Genomic DNA, 14,939 nt, shown 5'->3' with positions numbered 1-14,939 from the left:
AATTTCTACGCATTGAATGGTTTCTTTGTTATGGTAGATCTCCCGGAACCTTGTGCACCGTGTACATTACCAGTTTGCCTGAATTTGGTAACCAGCAGTCTGATATAGGACTTGGTAGAAGCAGACTTTCTGAATTTATGAATAAACTTTTCTATATTTCCGTATATGTTAATCCACTGAAACATACGCAAACAACAGCTATTATCTTCTCTTAGATCAGCATGTTTCACACGACCTGTAAACAAATGATTGTGTTATCATTTTAAGAAAAATCCAGCAACGAGTTTATTAACTTTCCCGGCAAGAATATTTATAATGTGATATTTTATTAAAAAAACTTCTTATTTAATTAATTATTTAGAAAATGACAAAAAATTAATTTTGAGGGTAGGGATGAATTTAAAAAAAAAGAAAAAAAATTGTAAATGCTAATAACTATCAAATCGTTATTAAATCCGACCCTACATGAAATATAGACTCTCTAAATATCTCCACCCCGTCGACGTTTAACCACTAAAATTTAATAGCACGAATCACTTAATACCAAAATTTCCCTGCAAAATTTCAGAAATTTTCGACAAAAATCACGGATTATTAAGCTTCAAAGAGGGTGAACAAAATCGTGCTCCTATAAACATACACTTTCGTACATACAGAAAATAACTAAAACTTTTCCCATTTCTCGACGTTTCAAAGTCTCCAAGACAAAAATATAATTTTTGGGTGTCATCTTTTGATCGATCGCCATACTTTTCCAAACAGCAGAGAAAGTAAATTCATGAAATTCAAGCAACTCGTGTGCGCACCTATACTTTCCACATAGCCTATGTTAATTTTAAAAAATGAAGTATTCGCACTGTTAGCTGTCATTTTTGTTATTTGTATCTTTGCTTCCTATTAGCCAGTTGTAGTCTGGCAACTTCTAAGGCATGAGTTTATACGTGGCCATGTACTGGCAGTGTGAAAAGTAACTAGACATTGAGAAATTGCTATAATTCCAATAGTTCTAAGGAAAAAAATGATGAAAATTATTTAACATGTACCTTATTAAACGAAAATATGGATAATTAGCTTAAAATTCAATGTAGTCATCGCTGCCATTCACCAACTTGTTTTTCTCAGATCCACGATGTGGAAGAATATCCACTTCTCTGCGCGTCCGCAACCGAATCTGCATATGAAACAGTAAGAGGAAGAAGAGGAAGGAACCTGTGGTCATTAGCTTCGAATAACAATTTTTCGATTTTTTCCGGACGGATTGTGGCATGACGTCTCTTCCCCGGATGCCACCATCTCTGCACGGCAACCATTGATTTCCACATTTAATAGCGCCCAGAATTATGCTCTCTTTCCTAAACAGATAAGTGGTCGGTTATCTTTTTTTGTCACTCTCGGTCACTGCGTCACTAACAATTCAGGGACTACAAAATTCTGTTGATTGACCTACAGTACATGCACACAAAATTTTATAATGCGTTTATTATTATTACAAAATTGTAGCAATTCTTTTTTGTCTACTTACTTTCCGCCCATATATAGACAGGCCATGACACTGGTCGGTGACATCATTATAAAATGGGAATGATTTAAGTTACTGTTAGTCTGAGATAGTTGAATGTTTGAGATGAATATTGACAATAATTTTTGGGGACTATGCCAGTGAGGAAAGTCGTACGATATACGAAAATATGTTATTATTTGTATAGACATGACGAACAGTACAATAAATGTTTACGGGAGAGATTAAGTAAAAATTCAATTCTAAGGAACGTAAGAAAAATAAAATTTATTATTTTAAGATACTTTAAGGTCCCAATGGTGGCTGAGGGGATAAAACTATCGAACGAACACTGGTAGTTGGTTGTGTGTTTGCGCCTCGCCATCACGTGGAGTTTTTCGGATTTTCTTCACGTTTGTAACACCTAAATAAGGGCCAATTTTCCAAAAAAGATCTCTCGAGAGGCATCTTCCGCGGCAGATTATCCACGTGTCGCATTGCCGTAACCAAACAAACTAAACATACTTTAAACCATGATCTATAGATAACCGTATGATCACGTCACTTTCTTTGTTAACCTAAATGAAATCGGTAAGACGCCTCTTTCTATCGCATGTCATCCATTATTTGTAATATATATGTCAAAAAGTGATTTCATCTGTTATTTAGCGTCTTCCGTTTTTTTCACATTAATTTAACTAAGGTGAGTAAAGATAACTTTTCAGGTATAGAGGATAACGATAAAAATGGTGATACCTTATTTAAGATTCAGAAACTTTGTAACGATAACTTAAAGTTGAAATTATCCAGATAGAGAACAATCTTTTTCAGTAATATATTTTACAATGATAAAGAGCATGACGAATATAAAGTTCTGTATTTGGATGATAATGATAATATAAAACTTCTATTTTATTGTATATCAGGTTTAAATAATAAATATTGCTTTCCTAATTTATGAAATCTCATATACAAAATGGACGTGTTCCGTCTGGTAGAAACTCTTTATGTTTTACTATTTTTATGGTTTCCATTACCATGTCAAATATTATATCACGATTTCGATTCTTGCCGTTGCTGATAAATCAGTTCCCACTGTTTATATATTGATAGCTGTAAATAACTTTAGCACGTGTATAGTCTCTGATCGAGTTTTCGTATGGTGATCCGAGACTAGAACAATTACACCTCACGTCCCAAATCTGCGTTGGTTCCACAATAAAATCCGTTAAGTCTAGTTATGTATGAATGATACATAACTAGACTTAACGGATTTTATTGTGGAACCCCAAACTTTTATTGAGAATCCCGTGATCTAATAAATTATATAGTTAAAACAGCAATGCCCTGGACTTAATTCACGATGTTCCTTATAAAAGCCATATAAGAAATGCATGGTATGATGAGGAGAGTTATTTCTTGAACTATAACTTAATGCACTTTTATGTCTAAAACTATTAATTATTTGCCAAAATATTTTAGAATTATTGCATGACACCAACCTCCTATTTAAATTCCAAAGATAAGACTGTTTTTTTTTTCTTTTGACATAATACTTTATACTCTTTCAAATAGTTTTTATAGAAAAGCATAATATTCTACTGTATTTAACTTTTTCCTTTCATAAACAATTTCTACAGATTTTTTTATGGTATATAATTAATTATTTTTAAGATATAAAATAAATCTTAAAATCGAATGATGTAATTATTTTTTATTTTTAAGTAACTTAATACGTCCTGCAACCTCCAAAATAATAATATTCATAATATCGTATAAAATATGTATTAAAAACTACTTTTGAGTTACGTAGAAATTTTCACAAATGGAAAAAGTTTGTTAGAAACTGCTTACAGAAAAATATCTTTGAATTAAGTTGAAAATTAAAAAAAAAAAAATGAAATTATATCAAACTTCTAACTGAAAAGTTAATTTTCGTCATTTAAATAAAACACAATACAAAATATTATTGTAAATTTTTATAATAACATTTTAAAAAGCAATGATGGTCAATAATCCGATTACTTAATTTGATTTGTATTTTACTAAAGAAACGTCCTGCTACCGAGAATGCTCTTTTCGATCCAATTGATGTGGATGGAATCGTCTTTAATGCATTTAAGAGAAGGCGGATGTTATGTGTTTTTTCACCTGTAGCCTCGACGATTTTAGTTCGTTTTCAAGATGCGTTATAGTATTTCTTTTGCCGTCTAGTATTTTTGATTTCTCAACCTCGGCTGCTTTAATAGCGGCATCGAGCTTATAACCCGATAATTTGGCAATTTGTTTGGCTTTAATAATCAAGTTTATGAAGAAAAACTTCATACTTGCATACTTCGTACTCGTTTGTATCCTTGCCGAATTTGCACAACCTGGCGTAATTTAGTTATTGAATCTACTGGGCAAGGTTAAAAATTAAGACAGCATAAGCACAATTATTCCAGATATTACATGTTCTAACAAGTAAAGAATTTTTAGACTCCTATCACAAATAGAAAAATTTAAAAAAAAAAAACTAATAAGCAAGCTTAAAATTAATAAATACAAATGTATTCTGACAGTTTATGAGTTAATTATACTTTCTATTTGCAAGATTTCCTCAACTTTAACAGACACAATAAGAAAAAATTGATTTTTTAAGACATTTACGAGATTTCTCGGAATGAGAAGAATTTCCCGGGATATTTCTCGGGTTATAAAACAGCCGGGATCCCGGGATCCCATTGGAGGGAACCCTAGTTATTGGTCATAATTTCGATTCAACTTTGTTTGTATTGTTTTATACAAAAAGTTAAGTTATAAATTTGAATTTAATATCCTTTATCTATGACCAGTATGACTTGACAGATGATAGTTTCTAGTCTAGTTTAATGCGGATATATGTCGTTGTAGTTTATTATAACGACTAATAGTCTGTACTTTATCTTAGGAAACTCAATAGTATTTTTAAAGCAGTTAAAACGTTCAAACCAAATTAATTTAGAACAAACATGTTCAAATTTTCCATTTCCATTAAGAAAAAAAATTAATACTGTATATCATAAGTATAGTAGCTAATATCAATTCAATCAGTATCAATGATAAAGCAAATTCAAGTTTAGAAGATATTTCTCAAGTAGGAAATGTAAGAATAATGTAAAATACCAGTACTTTCTAGACCTTCCAGAAAGTGTAACAACATTATCATTAAAAAATTAAAAAAAGGATCAATTTTAATAAAGATTATCAAAGAAAATATTAAAAATGTAACAAATATAGTTTTTCCAATTCTACAATTGAAAATGTAATTTTTGTACAGTACATCTAAAAATATTTACAAAAATTCATTAATAAATAATTGATTCTGATATTGGTACAATAATAGTAATAATAATAATATCAGATTTTACATTATTAACTCCTTTAAGCAACAACTGTTTCAATTATTTAATCAATAAATTATACGTTCGCATTAATTTTCAATTAGATTAGTGAAAAAATTAAGTATGGATACAAAAACGTTTACATTGAATCAACTAATAGATGTTGCTTTAGATTGTCCCGAAATGGGAACAGTAAATTTCAAAATTCTTCGAACAGTACTAAAAGTTATTGTAAGAGAATTGGATATTCATGTAAGTATTTAGTTTGTACAGGACTAGAGATTTATTTCATATATTCAAATAAATTGACATTTTTTATTTCTATAATTTATGTAATTTAGGATATAAGAGCTAGAGTTCCAGTTAAAGATCTCCAAGAAGCTGCAACTTTGATGAAAAGTGCTCCAAAGAAAAGAAAGAAAATACCAGAAAAGAGTACAAGTGCTGTTAATTCTAAAACTACTTCTGAAACTTCTTCGAAATCTCAAACTTTCCAAGAATCGAAGCAATTTAAATCAATCGAAGAAATGAAAAAACACTCGTCCAGTCAATTAATTTTGGAAGAACAGCCATCAGAAATGTCGCCGAAAAGTGATGAAGAAGAAAATGGAGAAGGTATAGAACTTCTCGAAGATGTGTGTGATGAAAATGAAGTTCACACTTCCAGTTCTACGTTAAAATCAGCTTCTAAACTGGACACAAGAAAGGAAGATTCAGAAGGTTCTGCAATAAACTTATCGATGCAATCATTAGAAGAAATTCTAAATGAAGAAGCGGGAAGTAATGATTCAGAGATGATTACCGTTTCTGAATCAAAAACATTGTCTGAGTGCAAATCGACAAGCAGCATAACAGAAATTTCGACTTATTCAGTTGAAACGCATAAAAAATTGAAAAGATCTATATCTGACTTGAAAACTGTTTCTTCTGATACATATTGTACTGGAAATAGATGGATGGTTGGAAATATGTGGAAAACAATGAATTTCTCTAAAAGAATTGATGCGATTGAACAAGGCATGGATAAAGTAAGATATTTTTTATATCATTTGTCGAAATAATTGTTATAATTCGTTGGTTTTGCTCATCAAATATACATTATCTTAATATCATTTATTCAATTAGCATAAATTTTATTTCATAACCTCTTTAATAAGACCTATGTTATTTGGATGTTCTCATTTACGATAAATTGGAATTCATTATAAAAGATAAACACAATCTAAAAAGCCAAAACTTCATTTCTTTAGGTAGTAACTGCTTTAAATAATTACTCGCGAAGCATCGACAAACAAAGAAAAGATTTTGAAAGGAAGAAAAACGAAGATGTAAGTTATGTTAAAAATAATTAAATAAATATTTAATTAAATTCTAGAAGTAAAGTGTAAATTATTATTTTATTACATAAAATTTTCTGAATTTCAACGTATATTTGTTATAATTTTGTAGAATAAAATTGTACGGGTAATCGAAGAGAATTTTGAAAGTTTGATGAACTCTCTTGTAAGTATTGTAGAATAATATCAATATTAAATCATTGTTGGGCTGCTATTTGAAAAAAATTGTAAACCTACAAATTCCCACCGTCTGTCCGTCTGTCCGTCATTCCTGAACATCGAATACAGAGTAAGATAAATGTACAACGAGACCAAAAATGAAAACCTTTGGGAAGAAAGTCCAGGTTAACTGTATATAAATTTTCGCGGCCAACCGAATGTAATGTTATTTCAATTCAAAATTTTCCCCTGAAAGGAGTTAGACAGATGACCTGCACGTCTCTGTAGCTAACGGAAAAGTATAATGTACAGGGACAAGCCACTACTAATTTGAGGTGGAAAGCATATATTTTAAATTAAAAAATGATTAAAAATTGCAGCCTGGAATTATGACGATGTCACAATAAACAATTGCTCGTTTCGTTTTAAAAATTCGAAATCATAATAAAAAATTTTATTATGATTTGTAGCTATCTATATACAGTATATTTCTTATTTTCTTATTATATGATCTACTTATATTTACGTATATTTATTGAAGAATTTGGCAGAAGCTCGATTAGAAATGGTAGTATTCAAGGAAGAATATTTAACCATCAAAAACGATCACCAAAATAAATTAGATGAACAGTCGACTAAATTAGAAAATTTACGTCTTGTCACAGAAAAGTTACGTAACATAGTAAGTACTGTACATCAGTATATTGTAATAAAAATCAAATAATTTTTTAATATGTTCCTTAAATTTTTGATAATTACTAAACAATATGATAAGAGGCAGACTGTCAAGCCGCCATTTCTTGTTATAAATAAATTGATTAATTGATTTCATTTTAAAATATTTTGGCAAAATATCGTAAATTATTTTTTAATTTTATTTAATAATTTATATTATTTTTGCCTGATTAGGTTGATGGCAATAGGAAAGTGTGGGATCTTTTTGAAGTAACTGATTTATTAGAAGAACGTCTTAAATTTGTTGAGGTAATTTATTTTATAGCATTCAAATTGATTAAACTAGAGAATTAGTTTATAGGCATTTAATGTCAATATTTTAATAAAAAGTTTTATATAATATGCATTATATGTACGTTTCTAAAATTTACTTAATTAACGTGATAATTTTTATTAAAAATTAGGAAAATACTGGTTTATCACATGAAGTGGAAAGTACGTATTGTATGCATTTGATTGTTTACATTCAAGATTAATTTTATTTAACTTATTTTTCTTACTATTTAGGAAGTTATGATTTATCGACGCTTGGAAATAAGGTAATGCTACGTTTAACGAATGATAATGGAATTGTTTAGCCATTTTAATATTAATTTTATTACAGTTTGATGAGTTTGTGGATAAGATACAACCTATGATTGATAGGTTACAAAAGGAAGAGGAGCTAGACCAGGAAATGGAAGATGCCAACATTACAGAACAATTAATGAATGTGCGTTTAAATGTGAAACAAATTTTTAAAGAAATTGGTATACTAAAAGAAGAAATTAAAGTGCTACAGTTCGATTTTGACAAGCAAGAAAAAACTACTCAGATGTTGGTAAAAGCCAACGAAACAGGATTTAATGAAGAGGTTTGAACATTCTATTTATGAATGTCAATATATTAGATATATTGTTATAGATTCTAAATCAATTGAATTTAAAAATTTCAGGATAAAGTAGAATTTTATGATATGCAAAAACGTTTAAAAATTCTAGAAAAAGATTGTGAGCAATTGGAGCATTTGGACGTAAGTATTCATTATGCAGCTGTTATATCTTATTTATAAATATACATTAATATGATTATATGTATATAATATTTTATAATGATAGGAAATTCAATCTGCCATTGCCGTAATAAATAATAATAAAGCTAATAATTCTGAAGTGGAAAATGCATTGGCACAGGTGAGAACTATTCATGTTCATAAGGTTTTACATTCAAAACTTTTTAGGAAAGTTTGTTTTAAGAAAGGTTAGTTGTTACATTTTCTTATTTTCTCCCCTCTAAAGAAGTTAAAAAAAAAAACAAATTTTGATCTAAAAAGTTAAATTTTCATATACTTCTTAAAATAATTCAAATCTCTAAACAACCATTACTAATCTAAATACATAAAATTACTTGTCCTGACTTACTGAGTGATTGATTCATCATCGCCCAGAGCAAACCGCTGAACCTAAAGAGGTGAAATTTGGTACACAGTTAGGATACATCATGAAAACGCACACTGAAAAGGGATTTTTGGAAATCCCCCCCGCAGAGGAGAGGGAGAGAATTAAGGCTTAATCGGAAGAACGGCTTCTATTATATTATTTTAGATGCGATTTTTTGTTTTCAACTACGTTTAGTCTTCATTGAGTACTTAAGTGTATTAAATTGATAACATTTCAGACATTGTTATAAATATTTTTGTATATTTCGATTTTTTAATCAAGTGTTCGAACAGTTTTAAATTGGAATTTGTTATTGCAAATTGGTTCGATTACAGAACGATTGTAAACGTTCCAGAAAATTGATCAAATTGAAAACAGTTTGATTCTCATCAATTCTCATCATTCTCAGCGGTAGGTGTTATAAAACAATTACTATTATTGTTGAAATATTGAATATAAATGGAGTTTGCTTGCAAAATACGCGCGGCGAAGTCGCGGATAACAGGTAGTGGGAACATAATAAATGGCAATTGTTTGGTGAGGGCCGTTGGGTGAGCTGAAAATTTCATAAGTTGTATAAATGGAAGAAAAGCACAATTTATTACTTTTAATATTGTAGAAAGTCACAAAGTATTGTACAAAATTCCTTCGTTAAGACAAGTAGAGAAATCTAAAAAACACCACAGATCAATCTTTTATTGTAGACTATGATTCAACGACATACAACAACTAGACCCCGAACAGGGCCTCTATCTTTGAAGAGAATTGAATGTGCAAAGTTTGTGAGCTATGTTAATATACATACATTTTTCTCAATAAAATGAAATTTTAAAATTTAAAATAAAGAATACAGCTTTTGAAAGTATTCACAAATATCCAGCAACGAATTGCTTAACTTTCTCGGCAACATTTAAAACTGCATGTAGCGCCATCTGTTAATAAAATATTCTAACATAATATTTTGTTTAAAATCTTTTTTATAGTTAATTGTTATAAAATGGAGAAAAGTTTAATTTTGCGAGTAGGGATGAGTTTTAAAAAAAAATTGTAAATGCTAATAACAAGATCGTCATTACGTCCCCCCTATTTAACATATGACACATAACCCTCCTTCTATCTCACTACCCCTCGACCTTTAACCACCAAAATTTAACAGTATAAATCCCCTAATACACAAATGTCCCTGCAGAATTTCAAAAATTTTCGACATAAACATGAGGGTTATTAAGCTTTAAAGAGGCAAACAAAATCGTGCACCCCACAAACACGTATATACATTAACATTAATAGTGATCTCAAAATATAATTCGGTGATGTAAATGAAATAATATATTTTTCAAGAACTGAATTTCTGTGCACAAACTTTCATGAATAGTTGTAAATATTATATTTTTATTATTTTAAATAAGAGAAAAACGGAATATACCTTAAATATTGATGTAAATAACACCAAATTGACAAGAAATATCAATTTACTATTAAGTCAGTATCGTTAGCTTTTAATTTAATTTCTTACATGCCAATCTGAACTTTCGTGGTGATGATTAATTAATACAGATACAGAATAAGAAAGAATTTTACTGAAGGTAAAACTTTTAGAATAATAGATTTTATAGCATTTTATTACTATCGCTTTAAAATATCTGACATAAAAAATTCTTAAGATATATTAAGATAATTTGCTTTCTGCGACACAAGAAATTATAATATGATAACGTAATTTTCTTTAAAAAATGTTGAAAACATTTCTGACGAATGAACTAACTTCAATTTTTTTCATTTTCAATAGAAAGCCGATTTACAAACTGTAAAGAATAAAATTGATAAAGATGAATATTTAACAACATGTGAAGGATTAAATAATAATATTGCAGAAATGATGGCAAAGATTACTTTACAAGTAAGATAATTACCATCTATAATACGACTAGTACCTCTTATTGTAATCGATTTGAAACTAGCCAATATTGATAATAATAACCGAATGATAACATTCAATGAAAGTAATTAAACCACAATGAAAATTCTGGTTTTGTTAAAATAGATAATTTAAAAGCATGTTGAGATAATTAAACATTTTAAAAAATAAATTTAATAATTAACTTAGAAATTTATTTATAATAATAAAAATAATGACGATTTAAATATTTCATTCAGCGTTAATTGCTGGATATTTTTTGACAACTTCACTATACTTTCCTGTTCGATTTCTCTTGCAAATCATGTTCTTAGATTTTTATTGTTGATATTTTAACATTTACACGGTTTTTTAAAATTAAAAGAAAAACGTTTAAGTCAAGTTTCATAAGGAAAAGTGGTATGATAAGTCTTAAACTAATAAACAAATACGTAGCTATGTAAAGAAGAAAAAAAAAGGAAAAAATAGTCAAATAATATTCGCGGACTGGTGTCAGACTAAAGCTTATCCTCACAATTCTGTAGTTTGAAGTCTATTTTTGAGGCAAAAATCTCTGCGTTTCTTTCTTTGCTTTTTTATTATGCTAAGATGCACAGTAATTATACTTAGTTAAACAGATATGAAGATCAGTCTTCAACAATAGCAAAGTTATAACCTATAAACCTTTACAGCTATCTAATAAATAAAGTAAAAAGTGCCGGAAATCGAAATTAAAACTACAGTATTACATATTTATTGAATGTAATATCATGGATAATTTAATTTAAATTGTTTCTGACCATTGTTCTAACATTTTTATTGAAACAACATGGCTCGTAAACCTGTTTGGTCTCTTGGCTATTATTAACATCTAAGTAAATATTATCATTAGTAACTTAATGATAATAATAAGAGAATTTCTGATTACAATAAGCCAAACTTTTCTAATGTTACTTAATTTATATATGATTTAGGACATGTTTGTTCTGATAATATTAGATGACTGATAACAATAGGCGCGATTATAATAAGCGATATCTATCGTATTTCTAAATAGTGAAATAATATTTTTTAAGGAACACAGTCTTATCAAAACTGTGGATACTCTTACGACTGAATTGGATCATAAAGTAGAAAAAATTGAATTAGAAAATATGACTGAAGTCCTTCAATCTCGTTTGAAAGCCATAGCTATAAGATTGAAACATTTACAATATATTGTAGAATGCGAAGCACCGATTCCTGCTGGAATAAAATCGTGAGTATATTTTAAATGCAGATATTGTAAATTGAATTGGTCATAAGTCGAAGTTTTTGAGGTCGCGCATAATCGTATATAATTCTGCTTATGTTTATATGTCATAATCACTTATTTATGATTCATGTATGGTTCGTGGCAATTTCGAGTTATTTACACAAAAATTATAATAAGTTTATTGATTCATGTATGTAATCAACCATGTTCAAAGGAATTAAAAATCGCGTTGAAGGAGTACTACAATATTCGTATATAATTGATTTTGTTTTATTCTAAGTTTTAGTCATTTAAATTAATTACAGTAATACTTAATTTACTTTAAGTTTATAATCATTATTTTATGTCCTTATTTTAAGTATTCAAAAAATGTTTACGGGAACCTTACTTCATTTAAGGATTTGCTACATCGAGAAGAAAGAGCCCACAAAACTAAAAAACCACAATCGTTTTTCATATATTTATTGTAACACATATTTCTATGCTAGTTATTTAACATTTCGACATTCCCTCTTTAGCAAAAACTTACCATAAAAATTAATTTAAAATTATTTTACAACAAAAATTACAAAAAATATTTTCTTATTCATTTTCAAAATTGTGACTTACTCATGAGATCGAATACAGTTGGTTTATACAGTACTGTAAATGTTTATGCATGTAAAAAAGACAGCGTAAATTATTACATCCAATACTACATAATGACAGTGATTACAACTATTATATAAAAATATTTTATAATTTTTATAACAATTTACTTTTCGGTAAAACTATTAAAAACGGACATTAAAAAAAAAAAAACTCTTATCAAAAGAGATTCACCACATTTTTCCCCCCTTCCCTTCTTAACACAAATTACTTAAAAGGCACTAATATCAACTAAAGTTTTACTCAAAAGGAATTAACAATTACACGACTGTTTAATTTTAAATTAATCTATTTGCATGCCATCTACCCCCAGCATCGGATGCCATGATTTATCTATAATACATCTTAAATTATCATTTATTTTATTTCCTTTTATTTGCAATATATTTTTGTAGACAATGTTTTGCCACAGCATAGAGTAATTTATTTTATTGGGCTGCAATTTGAAATCATAATGATAATTCCAGAACAAGCAGCTTCCTATACATCCAGATTTGTTTTGATATTTGCAGCTAATGGTGCCAAGTTATAATTAACAATAATTATGTTTACAAATAAACTTACCATTTATTGTTATGAGCGTGTTTATTGTTCATTATAACTCATTTATGATTTCATTTTAAGACATAGCCTATACACTACTGTGTATGATTACAATATCGATAATTAATGTACTGTTATCCTGACTATTTATGAAAATATTACTGAAATATCAAGAATAAATAAATAAAAAATTACGAATATAATTTGAAATGTTATACTATTCGAATTTATAAAATACATTTAAAGTTAACTTTAAACTGTCATTATTTGATTTTTAGGTCATTTGCAAAATGTATTTCATGCGAAAGGCCAGTTCATAAGAATCAAAATACGTAAGATATAAAGATTGATATTAAATTTGTATTTAATTTAAAATTAGTTTACTATATTTAATCAATATTTTTCATATTTAGATTACTCAGAAGAACACCTGAAGGTATGAATCGCCCAATAACAAATTTGCAGTCTCCACAAAACGTATTTCTTGATGAAATGTAAGAAAATTTATTTTAAATTAAGATTTGTTATTCTCATCACTGAAATTAATCATTAATTATCTTAAAATAGTTATGGCCCCACTAATGAATGTGAACATACAGGAAGATATGTGGGTGGAGAACATACCACAAGAACAATTAATAAAGAATTCCAAACATCATTTCCTAAAATTTCCTAAAGCCAAACATGGAAATAATATCATGAATATATTATATAGTTTATATAAGATATAATATATACTTAATTTATACTTTAAAAAACAAAATTATTTTTACAGTGTGCACTTAGATCCAGTATCGTAAGTATTATCGTCTTGTTATTTTCTAAATATGTTTTAAAATTTAAACTTAAATTTTATTTCTTTATATTTATGCTTTTTAAGAGGTCGAAATAATTCAAATTTTATGGGTAATATCAGAAATTATTACATTTAACGGAAAGGTAATATATTTATTTTTTATTTAAATTAAATTTTTATATATGGTATTTATTTTTCCTTTCAATTTTAAACTTTCATTACAAATATTTCAGAAGATAATGAAGATTTTCGAAAATTTACCACAAAATTTTAAGAATATTATCATCTTTATGATGAAAATTTATTAATTTTTTATATAATTCTTGAAAGATTCTGTAATTAAATATTCTTATAAAATTTAATAAAATCTTAACTGGTCTCTAAATTTGTAGACTTTCTCAATATAATTGTACAACATAATCACAATAAATTTACAATGGAAAGGCATAAAATTATTTGATTTTTATCTTAAATTATCCGTTAATATTCATTTTCTTGTCAATGAATTCTTCGTAGGTTTCGGTATTTTTTACGTTATTTTAAGATTCCTCTTTTTAATTCAAGCACTTTGCAGTCTTCACGTATAAACTTATAAAAATTTCACAATATCCATGTGTAAATAAGAACAAAATTAATGCTTAAATTAAAATAACAATTCTGTTTACATAAATAAAAATAATTTTTAAATAAATTATAAATTTAAATGCATTATAATTTTTCTCTATATCTTTCCTCTAAAAAAAAAAGCTTTATCTCTCTCTATATTTATATTTATTTTATATTTTAAAGTATATTTCTTAAAATGATATTGATAAGCAATATTCAATAATAGAGAATAGGAAGTTTAATTTACTCATAAAGATAAATATTAAAAAGTTTATTTCAATCTATTTATTAAAAGTAGAAACATAACTCATTTTATACTGCTTAAAAATATTGTGTCATTTTTTACTGATAAACGTCAATTATATTAGCATATTTCTTTATTTTTTTATTTATTTTTTGCTAGTACAGTAAACATTGAAAGAAGTTTAAGGACTATATAATTGATGTAAATAAGATTAAAATAAAATTTACACGTTAGTCATAATTTGGTATGAGATAAAATGAGTTTTAAAAACGTCCATGTTTATTTAGTAATCTGTGGTTAAAGTATTCTTATTTTTATATTGACTATTGAAAAATGTAAAGCTGGCAATAAGCTACAATATGAGCAAACAACTCATGATTAACGAAAATAAATGACAATGTGAATGTCTATCAATTCTCTATAACAAGATTAACTCTCTTC

General features: G+C 27.6%; 1 protein-coding gene across 1 annotated transcript; it reads left to right on the top strand.

Moving 5' to 3' along the window:
• The first annotated feature begins 4,882 nt into the window (after nucleotides 1-4,882).
• LOC111618991 (golgin IMH1-like) lies at nucleotides 4,883-13,791 on the top strand. The gene is made up of 17 exons (XM_023360622.1): nucleotides 4,883-5,112; nucleotides 5,202-5,888; nucleotides 6,111-6,188; nucleotides 6,310-6,363; nucleotides 6,898-7,038; nucleotides 7,266-7,340; nucleotides 7,496-7,526; nucleotides 7,599-7,630; nucleotides 7,696-7,944; nucleotides 8,026-8,103; nucleotides 8,189-8,263; nucleotides 10,299-10,409; nucleotides 11,483-11,664; nucleotides 13,131-13,184; nucleotides 13,266-13,346; nucleotides 13,420-13,648; nucleotides 13,733-13,791. The coding sequence occupies exons 1-16, from the start codon at nucleotides 4,984-4,986 to the stop codon at nucleotides 13,526-13,528; spliced, it is 2,166 nt and encodes a 721-aa protein (XP_023216390.1). The 5' UTR covers nucleotides 4,883-4,983; the 3' UTR covers nucleotides 13,529-13,648; nucleotides 13,733-13,791.
• The last annotated feature ends 1,148 nt before the right edge of the window (nucleotides 13,792-14,939 follow it).

Source organism: Centruroides sculpturatus, unplaced genomic scaffold, assembly GCF_000671375.1.
Source record: "Centruroides sculpturatus isolate CEXI.00-Female unplaced genomic scaffold, Cexi_2.0 scaffold38, whole genome shotgun sequence".
Taxonomy (NCBI): Eukaryota; Metazoa; Arthropoda; class Arachnida; order Scorpiones; family Buthidae; genus Centruroides; species Centruroides sculpturatus.
The sequence above is the reverse complement of the archived record's forward strand: the minus strand, read 5'-3'. Positions and strand labels throughout refer to the sequence as shown.